Source organism: Dermacentor andersoni, chromosome 10, assembly GCF_023375885.2.
Source record: "Dermacentor andersoni chromosome 10, qqDerAnde1_hic_scaffold, whole genome shotgun sequence".
In the NCBI taxonomy this organism is placed as follows: Eukaryota; Metazoa; Arthropoda; class Arachnida; order Ixodida; family Ixodidae; genus Dermacentor; species Dermacentor andersoni.
In genome coordinates this window covers 25,440,833-25,463,036 of record NC_092823.1, presented here as the reverse complement: position 1 = coordinate 25,463,036, position 22,204 = coordinate 25,440,833, and the positions used below count along the sequence as shown (strand labels likewise).

At 44.5% G+C, this 22,204-nt stretch overlaps 1 protein-coding gene across 1 annotated transcript; it reads left to right on the top strand.

Moving 5' to 3' along the window:
• The first annotated feature begins 8,108 nt into the window (after positions 1 to 8,108).
• Positions 8,109 to 20,332, top strand: LOC126519175 (acetylcholinesterase-like). The gene is made up of 3 exons (XM_050168791.2): positions 8,109 to 8,375; positions 10,335 to 11,557; positions 20,191 to 20,332. The coding sequence occupies exons 1-3, from the start codon at positions 8,109 to 8,111 to the stop codon at positions 20,330 to 20,332; spliced, it is 1,632 nt and encodes a 543-aa protein (XP_050024748.1).
• The last annotated feature ends 1,872 nt before the right edge of the window (positions 20,333 to 22,204 follow it).

Sequence of the window (22,204 nt, the reverse complement as noted above, 5' to 3'; positions counted from 1 at the left end):
TTCGATCGTTATTTTAACTTATGGGGTTTAACGTACAGAAACAATTTTCTGATTATGAGGCACGCCGTAGTGGAGAACTCCAGAAATTTAGACCACGTGGGGTTCTTTATTGTGCACCGAAAGCTAAGTACACGGGTGTTTTCGCATGCGGCCACCGTAGCCGAGATTCGATTTCGCGACCTCGTACTCAGCAGCCCAGCACCATAGTCACTGAGCAACCACGGCGGGTCCTCTTCGATCGTAGTCAATACTTAGTGAGTTGGCACACCTTTGTTCTGTTTAACTTTCCATTGTATACTTTATTGTTGAAAAGATGGAGCCAATTAATTATAAAGAATATTTCTACACTGTAATGCTGATGAAACTTTAGACAATATACTTACGTGTTACTACAAGATGTGTTCTAAGGTTCATGGACATCATTGCAATCAGATTTTATGCGTGTGCCGGTATGTTTCTCAAATTCTTATTCAGTTCGCCCTGCGACTGATCCATAAAGTTTTTGTCCTTCTAAGAGAAAAAAATATTCATTTGAGTAACTCGGTGACTAGAGATTACATCCAATTCACCAAGTATAAGTGCAGGAGCTGCTTTTGAAGGAATTAAATATTCCCCACACGTAAGTATTGCGAATCCCTTCTAACATGGCCATGGTTCTACTTAGTGAGCCCTTTCACACTACTGGGAGGAGTACTAGCACTTTGTCCTCAGTGAGTACAAAATATCTGTATTAGGAGTATGAGAACTCTGTTTTGGGGCGTAGAAACATTCGATTTGGAGGAGCAGAAGCACTCTGTCTGGGAGAGTATTATTACCCTTGTGGGGAGACTATTGGCGCACTGTGGAAGAATACTAGCACTCCTTCACGATGACCTAATAAAAGTCTGTCAGGGGGAGTTGTTCTACTCTCTCTCAAAGGTGGCCGATCTATTCGAAAAGGGAGTGCAATATGGGACAAGAAGATACTCCCTCGAAGAGAGTTCCTGGAACTCTCTTCGTTTTTAGAGTGTATCAAGGTTCAGGCGGTCCTCACCTCAGTATCCTGGACTAAGCTATGCGCAGCGACTCTATACTCCAATAACATTGGCTGTCATTTCCTACCGATACGTGTATAAACAGTTTGCATGCTGCGTGCGGCTAGCTTTAGTATAACCTGACCTAAACAGGATGCTGGACGACTTCGTAGATTACCCCCATAGAAAAAAAACAGGGTGCTATTGACGAAGGACAGAAAGTGACAAGGGCGCTGAGTCACGACTAAATTTTTTGTTACGCTTACAAAATTATTCATACGAGCATAAGGGCAGTTGATGAATGAAAGTTATACAAAGTACATCAGAAAATATAAACTTCATGTTTTCAGGAAACCAAGGTGATGTTTCAAAATAACAACCAAATAACCTACGCAGTATTCGAGGTTCACCATGAGCCTAAACATCCTGCCGTGTGGGCAAGCCGAGCGTGTCCTCCCCTAACCGCCCTGCACAACAAAGAAGTATAATTCATAAGTGGTACGATTTCCTAATGCAACTGGCATATCTGGCATGAATCACGTACCTTTATTTTGGTTGCTGAGAATCTTGTCGTTGGAATAAAGCACTTATTCTTGGTCGACCTCCGGGTTGTCTGATTCTTGTATTTCGTTTCTTGACCTCTCTGATTTAGAAAATATTTCATAGCTCCACTAAAAGCAGCATGTATAAGCTCGATAATAGTCTTTGATATAGAATGGTTGGCATGGTCGCTTTCGGACAGTGTATTCCTCACCACTGTTGCTGTGAAAAGCGGCCATACTTGGGGCCTGCATATCGAGATAGCTGTCTGCCGGATAAAACGCATCATTAAGAATTGCAGCTGGACATTTCTGGTGTAGCGGTCACTGATCTTCAATGATGTTTTAATTTGTACAGAAACATGTCCTACAGATGCTTATGACACAATACCAACGCCTCATGCTATTACGAATGACTTCATTATGACATTGAGCAAAACGTGAACAAGGTGAATTCTGGAGGCTCCACCATTCACCTTGTTCACGTTTTGCTCATCGTCTTGAATTTCCATCTGCTGCATTCCCCGTCTTTTCTCATTATCACATTGACACACATGTATAGGCCTAGTTCAACACGAGGGTGAGTACGCTGGTCTTCGCAACTTCTACAACGCCGCGAACGAACATTTTTTTAGAAAAGGAGAACTTAACGGATTATACGCCCGAATCTACACCATAAAAGCCCAACCTATATAGCTGAATTCGAGTTTGTTAGACGAACTAAGCTCCACCTCCACAACTCCGATTGAACTTTTGTTAAGCAGGCACAAGTTATCTCGCCTAACAGCTCGAAGTAACATCTGTTGTTTTACCAATATATACATTGGTGAAAACCAGACACGCAAGCGATCACGTTCGCCGGCGTACACGAGCCTGAACACAAGGGGCGGTGCGCTGCCGACAAATCGGTACCCGTGACCCTTACTCGAGCACACACCCACGACAGCGGTGGGGAATGCAGCCGTTCCTCGCCTTTACTACGCGTTCTCGCGTCGCACGCAAGGTTTCCTCTTGGAACCTACGACGCCAGCTGGTGAAACACACAGTTTCGCAGGAATCCCGCCTAATATAAGCGCATCGTCGGATGTACTTGTCTAGAGCTCTTTTGTTCTGGGTAGCCGCTCGGGTGCTGCAGTCGATATTACTGGACGAGGTAAGTGCCACCGAACATGCATAAGCACCAAAGGGATCCCTTCACGATGTCCAGTGGCTGAAACAGTCACATTCTTCTTGGTCTCTGCAGCCGTATCTCATAATGATTCTTTTCATTTTTCTCCAGATATTGTTGCTGTTGTTCTTGTTCTTGCCTTAGACAAAGTCCTGTGCTTTTTGGGTGTACACAGGGAAAATTAAACCTTTGAAACCAACAATTAGTTTATATTCTGGCTTCCAGGGATAGAAATTTAGCAATATTTTTCCGTTAGAAGTTCTGGCAGTCGAGATAAAACGCCAGGATCATGAACCCGCTCTGATATTCTTCAATGAAAATGCGCCGCTATTAAGTGATAAATATATTCTAATGCTTTTCATTCTCGCTTTTTGTCAGCTTTTGGAGCAGCGTTCCACCTACATTATCAACGAATCCGCGGTTCGTAAGCAGAGTGCGATAACGAAGGGCTGGAATAGAGCGAAATAAATCCGTACTATAAATTCGCTCTGACGTTTGTGTCTTTAGCGTTTGCGTCCAAACGGGCGGCCTCTTGGTTCCATTGAATTACGCCTGTGAAGTACGGCAAAAAGCTTGGAGTGTTTGGGCTGATTTACACATTGCAGGTGAAGCAAACCTCCTTTTAGCTTTCGGGTTGAGGTGGCGAACACCGAATATTCATCGCTCATGTTCTAATGTGTAAATTCACACAATATAGCCAAATCAGCTCTAAGGGTATGCTTAATGTGAAAGTAGAACCATGAAAATTAATATTGCCAACCACCCGAGAGTATCGCTTGAACTTAAAAAAGAAACCCCTATGGTGCCGGCTGCCCCTTCGGGACGTCCTGCGCACGTGCTTCGCCATGTTCTCGGTCCGCGCTTGCACATCGCTGGCATCCGAGTACATAAGTACGATCTCGCGCGCACAATTGCTTGTCAAGGCAGGTTACGATAGCAGCAACGGTACATTTAGCCATGCCACCTTGAACGCAAGAATCACGCCTGATATCTAGAAAGAAAGCTGCCTCGAAAGCGAGTCCGTCTTTGTTCCTGCCGAACGTCGGATTACACCTGTTGCGACGGTAGAACCCAGAATGTTCGTAAAAGCAGTTTGAAGATTGCTACCTGATGGTAGTATATGGTAGCTTATGGTACTTGATTGGGCGCACAACCGACCCCACAACTACCGCCGGAAGCGCGCTGGCCTTGTACTCGGGCTTCACACCTGGAAGCTGCCGGCGCATAGGCGTCGTGGCACTAGTGCGCGCAGCAGGCAACCAACCCGAGCGCAGTTACTAGGTTATGAGTGTATGGGAAACATGTAACTGTACCCGACATGGGCTACACAGAAATATCAGTGTCCCTCCGCCTTCAGTTGTGTATTATTTCGGCCTCCGTCTGTGATCTGCTGGCCGAGTTAACTCGGCTGCTAGAGCAGCCGCTCCTGTAAGGCCTTGGTCTCGGGCTTAATCTTTCGATTAGCAGAACTTTTTGCGACATAAGGAAAATTTTTCGTGACAATGCTGTATCGTTATCTCTTGTTGCTTTTGTGTTAAATTCTGTCACGTAGTAATGTTACATCGGATACAGTGGTCTCCAGACAGTAATCTTCTGGAGAAATAAAAATGTACACTTGTTGAGCGTTCACAACACGGATCAGTAAAAAAGGTCGATCGTTTATTAAGGCGCACTGACCCATCTAACGGTAAACAAGAATGGGCTCCGGTACTTGCTAGAAATTGATCGCTTCATACTTTTGGGATCCGTTTGGTCTCTTTGGCCAGTTTTTTGCCAGACATACTTTCCGGGTGTTTCAGGAAACACGTTCAAAAATAGTAAAAATTGCATGTGCCAGATGGCACACTTCTGGTTCGTGAGATGTCTACTCGGAGATGTGGAAATTATTTGCAAGAAGGTTGAAATGCATAATCTCACTTAATTATGCATAATCCCCAGAGTACAATCAGCCTCTATATATGGCTTTCACAGATTACGAAAAGGCATTTGATTCAGTAGAGGTACCAGCAGTCATAGAGGCATTAGGTAATCAAGGAGTACAGACCCCTTACGCAAGCAACCTGGAAAATATATACAGAGATATTACTGCTATCTTAATTCTCCACAAGAAAAGTAGGAAGATACCTATGAAGAAAGGGGTGAAACAAGGAGACACAATCTCCCCAATGCTCTTCACTGCGCGCTTTGAAGAAATATTCACGCTGTTAAACTCGGAAGGCTTAGGAGTAAGGATCGACGGCGAATACATCAGCAACCTTCGGTTTGGTGATGACATTGTTCTATTCAGCAACACTGCAGGCGTGTTACAACAAATGATTGAGGACCTTAATAGAAAGAGTGTTAGAGTGGGGTTCACTATTAATATGCACAAGAAAAAGATAATGATGAAAAACGGGGCAAGAGAACAAGAGTTCAGGATCGCCAGTGCGCCTCTAGAGTCTGTGAAGGAGTAAGTTTACCAAGGTCAATTAATCACAAGGAACCCTGATAAGGAGAAGAAAATTCGTAGAAGAATAAAAATGGGTTGGATCGCTTACAAAAGACATTTTCAGCTCCTGACTGGAAGCATACCATTGTCATTGAAAAGAAAAGTGTATACTCAGTGCTTTTTGCAGGTGCTGACGTATGGGGCAGAGAATTGGAGACTGACAAAGAAGCTTGAGAACAAGGCAAGTACTGCACAAAGAGTGCTGGGACGAAAAATGCTAGGGATAATCTTGAGAGACAGAAAAAGCGGTTTGGATCAGAGAGCAAACGGCCGATATTTTCATTGTCATTAAGAGAAAGAAATGGCGCTTCGCAGGTCATGTAATGCGCAGGTTAGACAACTGTTGGACCATAAGGGTTACAGAATGGATAGCAAGAGAAGGGAAGCGCAGTACAGGAAGGCAGAAGACCATGTGGTGCGATGAAATTAGGAACTTCGCGGGTGCTAGTTGGAACCGGTTGGCGCAGGATTGGGGTAATTGTAGATCGCAGGGAGAGGCCTACGTCCTGCAGTGCGCACAAAATGCTGCTGATGATGATACCCAAGCCCTGCATCTGGCGCAAGGGAGCTGCTGAACTAATTGAATGTCTTAAGCTAAAATACGTATAAAACTCGTAGTGTGACTTACATAATACATACAGACATGATAGCGTCAGATTGTAATTTGACTATACGAGAAAACATAATGCCGTTATGCGAAAAGTCAAATAAACCCCTTTTCTAGCGTTTCTACCATGCATACACCAGCCACGGCGTCCGCCTTTTGTGCGCGCCGGTGCGTCAGCATCTTGGAGGCCCCGAGTGGCACACCCGGCTCCTTGCAATACCACCATAAAGCGTTCGCATCTCCCGCATCGCGGCCCACGCAAGAGGCCGCGTTTCTACCAGAAAGCCAGCCTTCGTGCTTAGCGTTCGCCGCCAGTGTTTCCCAGCAAACGTTACGATTAGCCACGCTCCAGTTGCCGGTAAGTGCGAGAAGCAGTCAGGGATCTTTGAAGTCTATCACGTTCCACCATTAAAGGCAAAGCTTGAGCGATCCCCATGTTCTTAAGCAATTTTTTAAAGTGTTTGCTGAAACACCCTTTATAAGAACACGGTAGGCCGGCGAGGGGGGCTAAGAGGCGGCGGCTTTGATGAGATGCATATATGATTTTACGCTTGTAGCTCATTTTACAGAACACCTAACCCCTATAACGAATGAACTTTCATGGAATACGGAGAGTTGCCAACATCTAAAAGACTGCTTCGCACTGCACAGCAGAACAACAGAAAAAATTAACACCAGTAAATGTCGCAGTAAAGCGAGTACGTACAGTCTGCTTTCTTGTCAATATTACTGCACCGTTTGCCTAGATTAAGAAAAACCCCGCTGGTGTCAAATATTGGCTTTATCCTGACAAAATCTTCAGTAGCGCAGTATTTTGCCTGAAGTCATAACGTAGCAGTAGCCCGGTGCACCTCCTGTGCAACGTTGCTCTCTCTGCTTGGAACCTGCGATGTTCTCCCCTGGGGCGTCGTTTTGCCCCGTATGAACTCCATTGACGTCCCTGCACACTGATTGATAGTCAAAGTGTTATGACCTCGGTTTGCAGCGGTCACGAGTACCACGTAGGGCAAGCATGCAGCTTACTGATGACTTCCAGAGGAGGAAATGAGAGGTGTCAATAGAAGAGCGGCGGCAATTCCCTGAATAGTAAGGACGCCAGAACAGAAGATAGTAGATTTGAAGCCCACCCCACCTCACGGCAGGCAGAGGGGAACACACGTGCTCCGGCATCACGTCAAAACGTTGAGTTTGCATTATCAGAAGGCTGTCGTGTGCACCTCGACTTTTCATAGATTTGAGCCGATGTGGTTGCAAATACACATTGCGCATAGGCATATTTAGTGGAGGTGTGGTGTGTGTGGTCTTCCATTTCCTGCAAAGTGAATTGCTCCCCACTTCATTCATGAGAAGTGACAAATGGCGCAGCAGCCCTGGCCGCATTTCACCATAGCACAATTGTATTAGAGCACTTTGTACTTCAATGGTGTATGAAAAACATAGCTGGACACTATGTGTAGATAATATTTAAGCCTACCGTATTTACTCGCATCATGCTCCTACCATCTATCAAATGCATAATGTTTGCGCGCATAATGCTCGTGCCATCGGGCATCAAAAGTGACGTTTTCTTTTTTCGAGTAAAAATCACACCAATGAAACTTGCTGCAGGCACTTTCGTCAGCTTTTTCCGGCCGGTAATAAAGATAGTGTATGGTTCCCGAGCCCCATCTGTTGAGCTCTACGGGGACTTTTGGCGCGCACAATCACAATCCTATCCAAACCAAAAAAAGGGTGAGGTTGCTGTCGTTTCGGGAAGTCCGTGACTTCAACGGGGATAGCTAATACGTCTCAGTTTTTCCTTTTTCTCGCTTCGCCAGACGGCGAGGTGTAATCTACACGAATGGTCTCAAGCTGGACGATGACGACAATGCCGACGAGAGAGGAATCAGAGACTTGAGTGTTCACATCGACTGTGTCTTGATCGTGCTAAAGTCACTTTATACGTTAGTTCATTGATTCTAGGTTAAGCGAGTCTCTGAAAAATAAAGGGCATTTGCTGTTTACGGTTGTGTAAAACCACCACTTGGAAGTAATACTTATTAGTCGAAAGTAGCTAGGACGGAACTTCAATTTACAACAACTTCACTCCTTATTTCTTTTATTGAGCACATAGAAAGTACTCTGAGAAATTTTCTGGCAGAATCATTGCATCTCACAAATTTGCATAAATTTTCTGCGAAATATAAAGTCCCAGCTTTACATAAGTAAATACGGCATAAGTGACCCAAAGCTTTAATGACTTGCCGTCGCCTTTACAATTTCGACCTAGGCCAAATCATCAGCAACCAGAGCAATGGCGACCAGTACGGCACTCCTGGCGGGCCTTCTCGTCGCCGTCGTGCTCACTGTCACGGCCGACGAGTCATTCGTGGAGAGGCAGACCACGGAAGGCATGGTTCGCGGCAAGGTTGTCCGTGTCCTGGACAAATCCGTCGAAGAGTACCGCGGCATTCCGTTCGCCGAGCCGCCTGTGGGAAAGCTCCGCTTTCGGCCTCCACTTCCGAAACAACCTTGGGAAGGCACCGTGGACGCAACCGCTGGAAACACAGCCTGTCCTCAGGTGGGAATCACACGAGTACCGTTGCTTGACTTGCGTGATCGCGAAGAGAGAGTTGCAGGCGCACGAACTTAACAACACATTTTAGGAAAACACACTGGAGGAAAAGAAAAGAATAAAAGGGATACATGTAGCTGAAGACGCAAAGTAAGCGTAGCACTTAAGCGGAAGGTCACGATGGTGCAGCGCAAGGTTGGAAACTAAGGGACGCCAACTTTGTTTCAGTTAGCCAAGTAGCCGCAATTGTGGATGAAGTGCGCATGGTCTCGACGCCTGTAGCAGCTGATTATTCTTCATGTTACAAGGAACAAGGCCATGTATCATGGTTGTCAGTTACACTGTTGACAAGACGTCGATGCACTGAGAAGTGTTACAGATACCTAAATAAATTTCAACCGTCTATGCCGCTTGAACGAGAAGAAAGGGAACCAAGGCGCCTGATTTTTATTATTCGAATCATCAGATGCGAACAGACACTAAGCACACAACATAGGGGAAATTACTTGTGCCCACTAATTGACTTAAAGAGATTAAAAGGACATGGATGAAAAAACAACTGGCCCCATGTGGCATACGAACTCACGTCTTCGCATTACGCGTGCGATTCTCGTACTAACTGAGCAAAAGCTGCGCCGTTTCACCATTCCGTTTCTGAGGTATTTATGTTTTCCTAGTAGAACTAACCGTGGCAGTGTTAGCCTGCGCCACCCCTCACAAACCTAGGCGCTGGATGTGGAACGTCCTTTCTGCCGCAGGCGTCACGAGAAAGTGATCTGTTTAGGTGATGGCGACGTGTCCCTAACCGCACACATGCTACCTGAAGGCATCAATGTTGCCGGATTTGAAGCCGTCGTAATGTAGTGAATGGGGTAAGTACGAGTAATTTCCCCCATCTTGTCCTTGGTGTCTGTTAGTTCCCGTCTTGTGACATTATTAATAAAAATCGGGTCCCCGTTCCCTTTCGACGAAGAACTACAAACCATGGACAAGAGGCAAAGAAAGCTCCGGTTTAAAAAGAATCCTAGTGCTCCTCCCGCACCTAAACGCTGTCAGAACGTACGTCGTACATTGCATAATATCATTCACTTTATTTTCGTCACTCATAGCACGTTATGCTCAATAGACAAAATACAAGCAGGAAAATAACGGCTGGCCACCTCGCCACCAATTACTCCAGAAAACATTAATCATAACACTTCATGTACTACCCCTGTCGAGGGCGGTTGTAGAGAGAGAGAGAGAGAGACAAAGCAAAATAACTTTATTGTCATCGTAAGCTTAAAGGGTTGGGCTCTGAATGCAGGACTCCAATGGTCATGGCGATGTCGCCTGCCTGCCAGATCAGCGCCTGCATAACCTACAGGTTTCTTTTCCTAGCACAGCTTCCAAGTTATGGGGGATATGGGGTGGAGGACATCTAAGAGGTGGAGGTTGGAGTAGGTGTTGGTACGCGCTTGCCTCAGAAGTGCCCTGTCCTCTCTCAAGAGAGTAAAAGCTAGGGTATGCTTGCCTAGCTCTCTGCTCCCCGAATGTAAATACATTTTGTCTATTGGACTTACAGCGTAAGCATGAAGAAGTCATAGACAATGACATTTCAAGGAGAACAAGAAAATTTCACCAAAATCGATTCCTCAGCTCTGTGTACATTTGTACTATATATATATATATATATATATATATATATATATATATATATATATATATATATATATATATATATATATATATATATATGTATAAATATATATATATATATATATATATGTACGTCTATCGGACCAGTACGGCTTTTCCTCTCAAAGCACTAAATTTACGGCGCAGTAAATGAAATGGCAAGGCAACCATTAAGGTGGAGGAATTCAGAGAACTATGGTGAAAACATATGCCTTACCTAAGCGCTAGTCAATGTACCGACTTATTTCTTTCTCTATTTTTTTTTTGCATATGGTCTGTGCCATCCAGGTGCTGTTGGAAGGAATCACAATGGGCAACCTGAGCTTTACAGAAGACTGCCTTCAGCTGAACGTATGGGTCCCAGAGGTCGCGAGTAACCCGGGCTCGCGTCGTCCTGTACTTGTGTGGATCCACGGAGGAGCATTCACCTTTGGCAGCGCGAATATGGCGAACACTAGCGGAGTCGTGCTCGCCGCGCTGGGCGATGTAGTCGTCGTCTCCACGAATTACCGTCTTGGCATCCTGGGTTTCATGAACGTGTACTCTCCTGAGGCGCCAGGTAATGTTGGCCTCTTGGATCAGAACATGGCTCTGAAGTGGGTGCAGAGGAACATCGGACATTTCGGAGGCGACCCTGAGCGAGTGACGCTGTTCGGCGAGGGTGCAGGCTCAGTGAGCGTACACGCGCAGATCATGTCGCCTTTAAGCCGACGCATCTTCAAGAGGGCAGTCTTGATGAGTGGTACGATGTACAGCCTAGACACATGGGAGACAGTTTACGAAAGCATAGTCAAAGCCTACAAGGTCGCTAACGTTGTGGGGTGTTCTAACAGTGCAAGAATCGGGCTGTCACCGAACGCGGAAAATATCGTAGACTGCATGAGAAACAAGTCCGCCGATGAGCTCTCCACGGCTTCTCTGGTGGTAGCGGCACCGAAGATGGTCCAATTTGCGCCTACTTATAGTAACAAGTTCCTTCCCCAAAGTCCATTAGCGGCGCTGAAGCGTGGTTTCTTCTCATCTGTGGACGTCTTAGCTGGCGTAACTTCAGACGAAGGAGCTGCGTTTCTCCTGTTCCCGTTGGTCCCCGAACTTTTAGTGGAAGACCTTCAAGGTTCTCCACCAGAGGAGCTTGTTAAGTCTCTTCGCAGCGCATTATGGCGACGGCTTAAAGAGAACACGCAGGATATATTAGAAACGTACACCAAGGAAGCACCAACGGACGATAAGAACGCACTGAGACGCCAATACATCGACTACGTGTCGGACAGATTGTTCAACTGTCCCCTGCAGTTCTTCACGGAAAAGCACAGCGAAAAGGACAACAAGGTTTTTACGTATGTATTCGCCCACAAAACGGCAATGTTTCCACTGCCTGGGTGGATGGGAGCGCCCCACGGCTCCGATGTGGCCTTCGCGTTTGGTCAACCCTACGCGGCAAATCCTGATTCTCCGGATGGACGCATGGCTCAGGCCTTCGTGCGAATGCTGGCCAGCTTCGGCGAAAATGGGTGCGTTGCTTTTCTTATATTTATGTAGCACAGATTGAATGGTCTTTCCAGTAATTTGTTTTCGTAATTAACCTCCTTGGGCTAGAAAGAACACCAATGTGGCAATGCGAATCCATGAGAGCTGCACATCGACGCATTATTAACATTCAAGAATGTACGCTAATGCCAATTCTTACAGTTGTCCTCTAACCGAACACAGAAACCAGCACATATATCTACTTACAGCAGCGAGAACGCGTGGAACTTGTCGAATTTGTGTGGCCACCTATCGCGAACAGTGGCTGTGGCTGTGGCCGAACCATAGGCTTATCTTATGCTCTAACGGATGTGTTGGCATTTTGAACGCTCAAAAGGGAATGGTCCCCTATCTATTTCCGTATGATTTCTCAGCATAAAAGGGAATGAGATTTCATAAAAACGCAATGATAATAATTGAGTAAATTAGCGCTTTATTGTCTATATTAAGAAAGTAATCTAGAAGCTTCTGAGAAAATAGTACATTACTGGCGCAACAACGAAAAAAAAATTTGGTATCTGAGGAATATCGTGCATAGTATATCGTGATTATCAGCGATACACTACGTTTTGTTCATTTACAATTTCGAAAAACAATTAAAACGCATGCAGCGAAATCGCAACGGGCAATACTGGAATCAAGGCGCTAAAATAAAACGAATATTGTGCGAGCTCAAATTCCTTATGGCCTTGCGGTCTAGAACTCAAGGCCGCAGTAATCGACTTGAGTCAGTTCAAAAATTAGTGTGAAGAGCTGCACTTACGAGCCCCGGCTAGCGAAGTGATCTGTAGTAGCAACAGGATGAAATCATTAGGCAGTTTAGAAATAGTGCACCTAAATGTACTTACATGACCAATGGGCATGAACCTGATGCCATGTAGGTGCAGGGGAAAATATTTTTTTATTGCTCAAGAAATAAGAATGCTTTGGTTACGTTGTGTACACAATGGTTGACAAGCCTCATACAAACTGAGCAGGGCATCGTTCTGAAGGGATTCTAGGTTACTTCTTGATAACGAATTACGGGGGCTGTTGGAAGGGCATTGAATTTTTCAACTGCTACTTGAATAGGAACCTGCGATTTTTAGAGAAGTTGAGTTCACACCATGGCAGTTCCGGCTTTTTCATTAAAAAAAGTTACTGGAAGAGTAGGACGGCGCGAAATGCCGTTTCCTTATAGGCACCGAACGCTAGAGCAAACATGAAGATGGCATAGACCTTTATTTTCTTAAATTCATTCTTATACCAGGCCAGAAGCACGAAGGCAGTGAAAAATGTTTTAATTCTTGAGATTCTTAATACCCTTGCGGCTAGAAATCAAGGCCGCAGTAATCGACTTGAGTCAGTTCAAAAATCAGTGTGAAGAGTTGCACTTACGAGCCCCAGCTAGCGAAGTGAGCTGTAGTAGTAGCTGGATGAAATCATTAGGCAGTTTAGAAATAGTTCACCCTAATGTAGTTACAAGCTCAATCAACCACGCCCTGTTAGCGTTCGTTTGTACACATTTTATCATCGTCTTGCTTTGTCTCCTCGTGATTTCAGTTAGCTTGTTATTAACCGCTGAAGTACCTTTCACTTGCCTGACATTGGAATCAAACCAGTTCATTGTTTGATCTAATGCTGGGTAATGCTTCTGGATACAGTTCAGGCACGTCGGAGTGATGATTTCGTGTGTGTGATATTTGCATCAGTTTTTTACGACACCTCTGCTATCACCCTCTTCGGCCTTTTGAGCATGACTGCAATAATATTTCGCACATAATGTTCCACTGGCATCTGTAGCGATAACCCCAGTACATCGCTACAACTCCTATAGATTTACATTGGTTATGCTAAAGGGCTGTGATATAATTTAATAATTCATAAAGATGCAATGAAGGGGATCTTATATTGGCAGGTGAGGAAGCAATATTGCAAATGTATGAGCTCGGACAACCTTTTCTTGCTTGTGCTGCCGTGCCCACGGTGCTTAGGTCTCCTATGTACCGTCAAGCTACTCTTGCGGAAATTGCTGCTCTTGTGTGGCGACATCGAAATGAATCCAGCACCTACCCTAGACCAAATCGAAAGCTCATTAAAGGAAATCGCTTCGGATATTAAACTCACTCAAGGAAAAGCGGCTTGCTGATATGGATAATCAACTAGAGGCCTTAACAATACTCGAAGAGAGGGTTGGCTTGTGTCAAGAGGAAATTGTCAACATGAAACGCGCCTATGAAAGCATGGAAAAGAAAGTCGACGACCTAGAAAAGCGGAATAGGCGATCGAATTTAATTCTGTATGGCGTGCCAGAAATTGACGCAGACTCGAGTGAAATTCTTGAGCAGACAGTAAACAAAACTGTTGTTCAGGATACTCTCGGCTTAAATCCGGTCACTATCAAACGCGTACATCGTCTAGGAAGAGCAGAACGGAACAAGAATAGGCCAGTAATATTCAAGACTCTAGATTTGAGGCAGAAATCTGCCATACATAAAAAGATTATAAACTGAAAAACACTGACTTCTCAATCGGAGAATATTTTTCACCCAGAATCAGAGACATTAGAAGGAAGCTGTGGAATAGCACAAACGAAAACCGCGAGAAGAACGATAAAGTATCACTAGCATTTGATAAACTTTTCATTAACAATCGCGCCTTCTTTTGGGACGATGAAAACAACCACAAAGCTCCTCTCCAAAAAAAGGACGAGGTACCACTAAGGTCGCAAACTCGCCAAACTCGTCAACAAGTAAAATTAAAGCCCTAACCATTTTAAATGTTAACGCGAGAAGCGTTCTGAACAAAATAGAAGCTCTGGAAAGTCTCCTACTGGAACATGATCCTGATATAGTAGGGATTACGGAACCATGGCTTTCTCCCGAAGTATTTGATTATGAGCTTGTTCCTCCCAATTATGTCATTATTCGCAAAGGCCGACCTTTCTGTGTTGGTGGCGTTGATTTACTCATCAAAAAATGCCTTTCATATGTATGCCTTCCCGTTGTCACAGACGCCGAGGCCGTTTTCTCCCGGCTTCTTTGTGATGGCACCACCATATTTGTGGGATGCATTTACCGAAGCCAGTCATCAAGTTACGAGGGCATCACCACAATTCGAGACTTCATGCAATATCACGTACGCAGCTCTCGTGTACTGCTAATGGGAGACCTTAACATTCCAGACATTGATTGGACTACACTTAACCACACATCGGTTGCCGCGGATTCACTGATAGACCTAATGTTGAACTTTAGCCTTCATCAAATTGTATCATCTCCAACACGCAAACATAATATAACTAAACATATACTTGACCTGATGCTTATTAGTCAGCACTTTCCAATAGACCAGGTTCGAACTGATGTAGTTGAGGGCATATCGGACCAAAGCATACCTATCTGCTTGCTGCCGCTCGGCTTTAGCTTTACAGATCAACAGCGTGGATCAACTGTAATTGATTTCAAAAGAGCAGACGATAACCCTGGGTTAACCTATCTCGCGCATGAGTTTGAATTTTTTTCACAGCTAGCTTCCGACGCAGCTAGTGATACTAATCTACTTTGGCTCAGGTTCAAATCTGCTGCTATCCACTGTATTACTAACTTCATACCAACGAAACTGAGAAAATCAACAGTGAACGATCCTTGGATAACACGTGAAGTGATTCAGGCAAAGCGAAGAATAAAAAGGCTGCGCAGGGTGGTGAAAAACACAAACTGTGAGCCTTGCATTCAGCACAGACTACACTGCGCGAAAGCAGAACTTAGACATAAAGCAAGAAATGCTAAACGATGCTACTTCAGTGTCGCTCTTCCTAGTTTGATTAAAAGCAATCCTAACAGGTTTTTTAGGCACCTCCGCACTATTAATTCCACGGCGTCGCACACGGGTCCGGAGGAAAGAGAGGAGCAAGCTAATGCATACAACAATTTTTTCCTCTCAGTTTTCACCACAGATAATGGTATCATCCCTCCCATTTTATCTTTTTGTCCATCAAACATCGATTACCTAGAAGTCACAGATGCAGGAATACTCAACCTACTGCTTACCTTCGATCCTAAAACATCCAGCTGCCCAGACGATATTCCAAACGAGTTCTTTAGAAAATATGCGGAATGGCGTAGTAAGTATCTTGGGCTCATTTTTCGCAAATCACTTACTTCGTCTCAACTGCCAGACGACTGGAAAATTGCAAAAATAATACCGATTCACAAATCTGGAGATAAGTCTCCATTGCCAGATTACCGTCCGATATCTCTTACTAGCAATGCGTGTAAGTTGTTCGGACACTTTATCCTAAAACACATAACCGTTTTTCTTGAGAAACTGAATTTCTTTTCCCCTAATCAGCATGGATTTCGTAGCGATTTGTCCACTATTACTCAGCTAACCGAGGTAGTTCATGACCTAGCACTTAACATCAATAATCGCGGCCAAATGGACATGATTTTACTTGATTTATCAAAAGCCTTTGATTGCGTATGTCACAGTAAATATTTCGCAAAACTAAGAAGTGTAATCGGAGAGGGATCCGTTCTTTCATGAATAAAAAATTTTTTACCCAACCGCTCACAGTTAGTGTTTTTCGAAGGTGTTAAATCAGAAACAGTCCCTGCAACTTCAGGAGTTCCTCAAGGTTCCGCCCTGGGACGGCTGTTATTTTTAATCTTTATAAGTAGACTGTAGTATCAAGCTCTTCGCAGACGACTGCATTATTTATAACCAAATTCACAGCATCACAAACCACCTTAAACTCAAAGCATCCCTTGATAAGTTAGTAGACTGGTGCGCTAAATAGCAAATGTCCATTAATGTAAAAAATCCGTAACCGTTGCAGTAACACGCAAAGGGAATGCGCCCCGATTCACTTACACTATTAATGGTAAACCACTAGCGAATGTGGAACAACATAAGTATTTAGGCGTTACGTTGACGTCTGGCCACTGGTGGGACACACACGTTGTCACATTATGGCAGCCGGACTACGCAAGCTTTTCAATGTACAAATATGTTTAAGAATGGCACCCGCGTCCGCAAAGCTACTAGCATACACTACATTCGTAAGACCGGTGTTAGAATATGCTAACACAGTTTGGTTCCCTCATTCCCTAACTCGTATAACAAAATTGTAGCCAGTGCGGCGCGAAGCCATAAGATCTGTGTATAACAAGTATAAACGCACGGATTCTCCCACTAAGTTTGTTGCTTCTTCTGGCACTAGGACTCTATCCACAAGGGCAAAGCAGGCACGTAACAAGCTTTTGTACCAACTGGTGCATGACACCTATAAGATAGATGTGTCTAAGTATATCGCATTTTCACAGTCGCGCCCGACTCGTCATAAGCGTCAATACACATTGACTGAATATTCTACCAACAATGACTCGTTTGGGCAATCGTTTTTCCACTTACGATACGCGAATGGTTAAATCCCGATGTCAAGGACGCCGAAATAGTGTCCGCTTTCTCTGCAAAGTTACAACATACATCTAACCTAGTACCATCGCCACTGCCGCGCACCATCTCTCATTTGAACGCTAGTTCTCTTTTCTTAGATTCCTGCACTTTTACAATGTATTTCCTGTCCTAATATTTGCTGGTCATGACCGTAGAAATGTAGACCGCTTGTCTTGGTGTAAGAGATTGCTTATGCTATTGCACATAATTTTGTTCTTGTACTATCACTTGCTTGCTTTTTTATTCCATTCCCATTTTTGTAACACATTGCCTTCCTGTGCCTGGTTGTGCTTCGCTTTTTTATTTTCAACAATATTTTGTGGTGCTTGCACACTGCGCATGATCGATACGGCGTTTATTCTCTTTGCTTGGCAAACTGGTTGTAAACCATCCTCGTGGTTGGGCTTCATTTTGTGTTCGCAGCATGCATGTTTTCGAAATGTTAATTAGAATTTGTGGGTGATCTTTGCCTTAAATGCTCTGTATAGAAGTTTGCTTTCTTCTCTTTTTTCTCGAATAATATTTTCTATTTCCATTTTTTTTCACGATGTGCTTGATTGCGCACTGGTAAACTTTATTACAAGATTGATGTTTTTGCTTGAAAAACTACTTAGACCACATTTATTGCTTTAATGCTACCCTGGCGGATGTGCTTCGGTACTTCCTTGTCGATTATTTTTTTTTTCTTTTTAAACATGATTGTCTTTGTAATGCCCACCTTCTATGCTCTCAACTGAGAGTGGGAGTATTGAAAATAAGAAACAAAAATAAATAAATATTAAACACTGATAATAACCTGCTACTGCTTTGCTAAAACCGTCGAGAAACACTCTCTTGATGACTGCCTGAGTTAAAACCAAAAAAACATTGTTAATAGTTATGTAAAACGTCACCAGCGTCCCTATAACGTAAAGCTATTCCAACATGTTTCTATTCCTGACGTCAAATTTGCGCAACCACTGACGTAAGCATCGGGCTGTGACTCGCAGAGTTGTCTGAATAGATTAATGAAGCACTCTCTTCATTTACAGGAGGTCACGTTTGTTTTCTTTAAAGACGAATAACATTGACTAGACTAAGCAGCTTGCCTTATCTAATTGGCTGACAAGAGGGAAGTGCGCGCTCAAGTGCAGAGGGCCCAGACAGTGCACCGAAAATGAATAACTGGATGGAGACGGTGGTGCCAGCGTCTGCGATTGGTACACTTTCCTTTACTTAGCTTGCGGTGGCTGGTCGAAAATCGCGGCGGCATGCAATGGAATCTTAAGAATGGCGCTAAAACAGACCATCAGCTAAGAAGAGTTGGCAGAACAAGGTCGTAAATGTACCCAAAGAGCTCAAAAACGTTACACGGCTTCGCGAAAAGTTTTATTATGCGCAAATAAACCCATGCTCTGTGGCAGGTGCAAGTAACCAGTGCTTGAGCGATTGGTGGTAGCCATCTTTTATTCCTTTCAGAACGGAGCAGCCTGCGGCTATTCAGAAGAAAATTTAGTTTTTTTCGACATATTAATACATCTTTAACGCGTACACGTTACTTTGACGCGGTGAGTTTTTGCGGTTTTATGACGTCGCGTGACAGGCAGGTGAAGTCGGCCCAGCCCGAAAACTTTTGATGAATAACCGAGGGACAATGGCGAAAAGACGTCGAGTGAGAAATAACTATTCTTCTTTTATTCGGATAAATCATACCTAATGCAGTGCGTACACGTCATATCAGATGGAGCTATCCCGGTTCTCGTGACGTCGCGTGGCAGACAGGTGAAGTGGGGGTGGTCCAAAAAGTTTCGACCAATCGCGGAGGGCTGGTTGCAGAATTGGAATAGAAAATTTTAGAATAGCTTTACGTTAAAGCGCCCCTGTATATGGTTAGCTGATTCGTCCGTTGGTCGCTCGCCTGTACGCCAAAGGCTGCCCCGGCGCAAACCCCTGCGCATGCGCGAATGAAAAAAGAGAGAAAGTGAGGCGCGCGATTAGCCAACACCACATAGATAGCACGAGCCCTCTTGACTCGGATCCATGAAATCTCGTCACGCGGCCTGAAATATCCATGGACAAGGCCAGCGCGAGGAAAGCGGTGAAGTCAAAATCACTGTTACCTATTCCGAAGCATCCCTATTAGAGTCTCTGGCAACCGGGCCAGGCAACATGTGTCAAGGATCGGAGGGGAAAGGCCTTCTGCTATCTAGGTGATGTTATGTTAGCTGCACCAGCAGTCACGTCTTAGCTCTCCGTCGCAGCCGATCACGCGCAGTAGTTTCTCTCCATCTTCGAAATGGGTTGGTCCCGCGTCATACGTACTCCTTAGGAACAGGTAGCTTTCGATCAACAACGCCACAGGCAGGACCGGGAACGAGCTTGTCTACGTGTGCCTATGCTGCAGCCTGGGCACAATAACCGGCTCGGGCAACCAAGCGCAAGTAGCAACTGCGTACCGAGGATCCCGCAGGTTACCAAGGCGTCGTCTAATGAACCGCCGGCATTAACGCAGCGATAAACACTGGGAACGCACGTTTCAGCTTCGCTGGTTAACCATCTGTATGGACTGTAATTTTTGGACTAGCCAGAGCATACCCCGCTCTGATTTGCGCCCCCGCCCCCCAATCATCGGCCTGCCACTGAATACTCGGAGCTTCCGGTGATCATGAATTTATTTACGTATAATAAACATTTTCACATGGCAGTATAATGCTGTCAAAACCTTTCAGCACGTTTACAACATTTCTCTGCCAAATCGTCTTCACTGTGTATCTAGCTTAGCGGCATTCTTATTATTCCGCTGCAGAAACGTCCTGAGATAGGGAATTTCTGGTTGAAATCCGTTTTGAAAGATAAACAAAAGCGACCTCCTACAAACGACGAGACCGTTTGATTGGTTGGGTCCAACAACACCGCGGGTCGCCGCCCGATGCTTGCGTCGGGTTTTACGCAAGTTATGCGTGAAAGGTTTTGGATAAAAACAGATTGGCATGTTCTTACGTTATAGGGCCCCAGGTATATCAGCTGGTGTACCTGTGTTACTGCGTTCATTGAGGTGTTGCTTTCCGCAGTCAAGCACTTATTCGGTTTCTCCTAATGTATGTTTGCAATTTCAAATTTCTAAAGCACATCAGTTAGACTTTTTTGGAAGTCGATGCTTCTGTGAAATATATTTTATGAAATTTTGTCTTTTCAACAGGATACCGGAACTTCCCAACAACGAGACATGGCCACAATACAGCAAGAACTCGTCAATCATGATGGTTCTCAACAACGGCCAATTTAACGAGACAAAAGGATTCCGCTCAAGCTACTGTGAACGCTGGAGGCCTTTGTACTAAATGTGTCACTCAGGTTTGCCCTGATTGCTATGCATTACTGGATTAGTAATTGCACATTTGCACTCCATTAACGGTACAACAAACAAATAATGCAGTTCAGGTTGACCTCTCTGCCTTTTCTACGAAAAAAAATTATTTCTCTAAACTCATAGAGCAAAGGGCCAACAGAAAAGGAAGGCGGAAAAGTACGACAACATCCGAACCTTCCTTTTCTGTTAGTATAGTGTTGTAAAGAATGGTTGACCCTTCTTTCAAAGAAATTGGTCCTAACGCGCAACCGAAAAGTGTATTTTACCCAGCTGCGACAGAGTTTTTGCACATTAATACAAGCCTATAAATATGCACAGTATTTTCTAATTAATTACAGTTTGGCTCGAAGGTGGACGCAATGACAGCGGTAGCAAGCGCACAGGCCTGTGCTGCTGCCTAGCTTGAACAACACGCCGGAGGATACCAGGCGTTACAGGTATATGCGATGCGTCTGTGAGTACGTGTGTAGCGGTACTGCGTGGTTGGAGCTCCGGTGGATCGCATGCACGCGCCCACGCGCATGTTCGAAGGTGACCACACGGTCCAAGACGGTGTAAGCTGCCCCGGTTGGCGGCTGTCGGAGACCACCTTCTAAAGATGCTCCAGGAGCGCACTACCCTCATAGATGCCAAGGCTGCCGGGCATTTAATCGGTCGCATTACTCAGTGATAAAACAAATTTTGCATAAATGTACTCATTACGATAAGTAATCCACACCAAGAACCGAATCATATTAATGAAGCAACCCTATCTAACCTTTCTACACTTACTTTCCTAACCGTTCGTTAGGCACAAAATGGGCAATTATTTCCATTGCAGGGATCGTCATGATGATCGTGACTTGACTACGTACACGGGACAGATTTTTGGCAGGCCCTGGCATAAAACACTTCCGTGTTAAACCGAATGTGTATCAACTTGCCCATAGTTTTCTTGTTTTCCTGGGATTTAAAACCTTTGACACAACAGTACGTCTTCATTGTATTATTCTTTGGAGTCGTACTCATATGCGCTTTTTAGTGTCGCCCAGAACCATCTACACACGGCAAGGGCCGTCATTGAGCGCTAATTCGAGAGTAAAGCACATAGAATATTTTCTTTTGTATTGTAAATATCACTGACAGTGGCCTCGAGTCCGTTTTTATATTGGGTATAGGCACTGTACAACCGCTAAATAGCCTGCAATGTACTAGCTGCTAACTTAATTTTGAAATATATACTGATATGGTTTGGTGTGACAAAATTCCATTTGCTTTAGTGTCCTTCTGTATATGACAGATCTCTCACGCAGAATTGGTATAGATTTATTAGAAATAAGTATTAGTTCATCACTATACAAGATATTTAGGGGAAAATCGAAGTAAAACCTAAATAGCATTTCGCGCTTTGCATTTAGCAGGAAAGCCGGCTTGATACGAGCAGGAATTCATCGAACATTCTTACGATGGCGTCGGAGAAAGGTGGCTCCAAACGAAAATGTGTCAGGAACAAAAAGATTCACTCCTATACAGGGAAAGGGACCTTTTAGAATATTTTATTAAGAAAGACCAATGACAAATTAACAACCAGGGATTGTAAACCGTGTCAAGGTTACCGTAAACGTGCGCAATAGGGGGTGCGGTGCAGACAAGCCTCATCAAAGTTCTATGCATGAGTAGCACTACACAATCTACTCATAAGTTTTTGCTATATCTCCCAAAAAGAAGATGTGGGAATCGAAGCTGAAACAGCAGCAGCAGAAAGTCCGGAGCAGCGAGGAAGCCCCCCTCAAGTCATCAGAACGGGAGGCCCGGGGGCGCAGTCGAGAGGCACCCGGAGCCCGGTCGAGAACGAGGTCGTTGT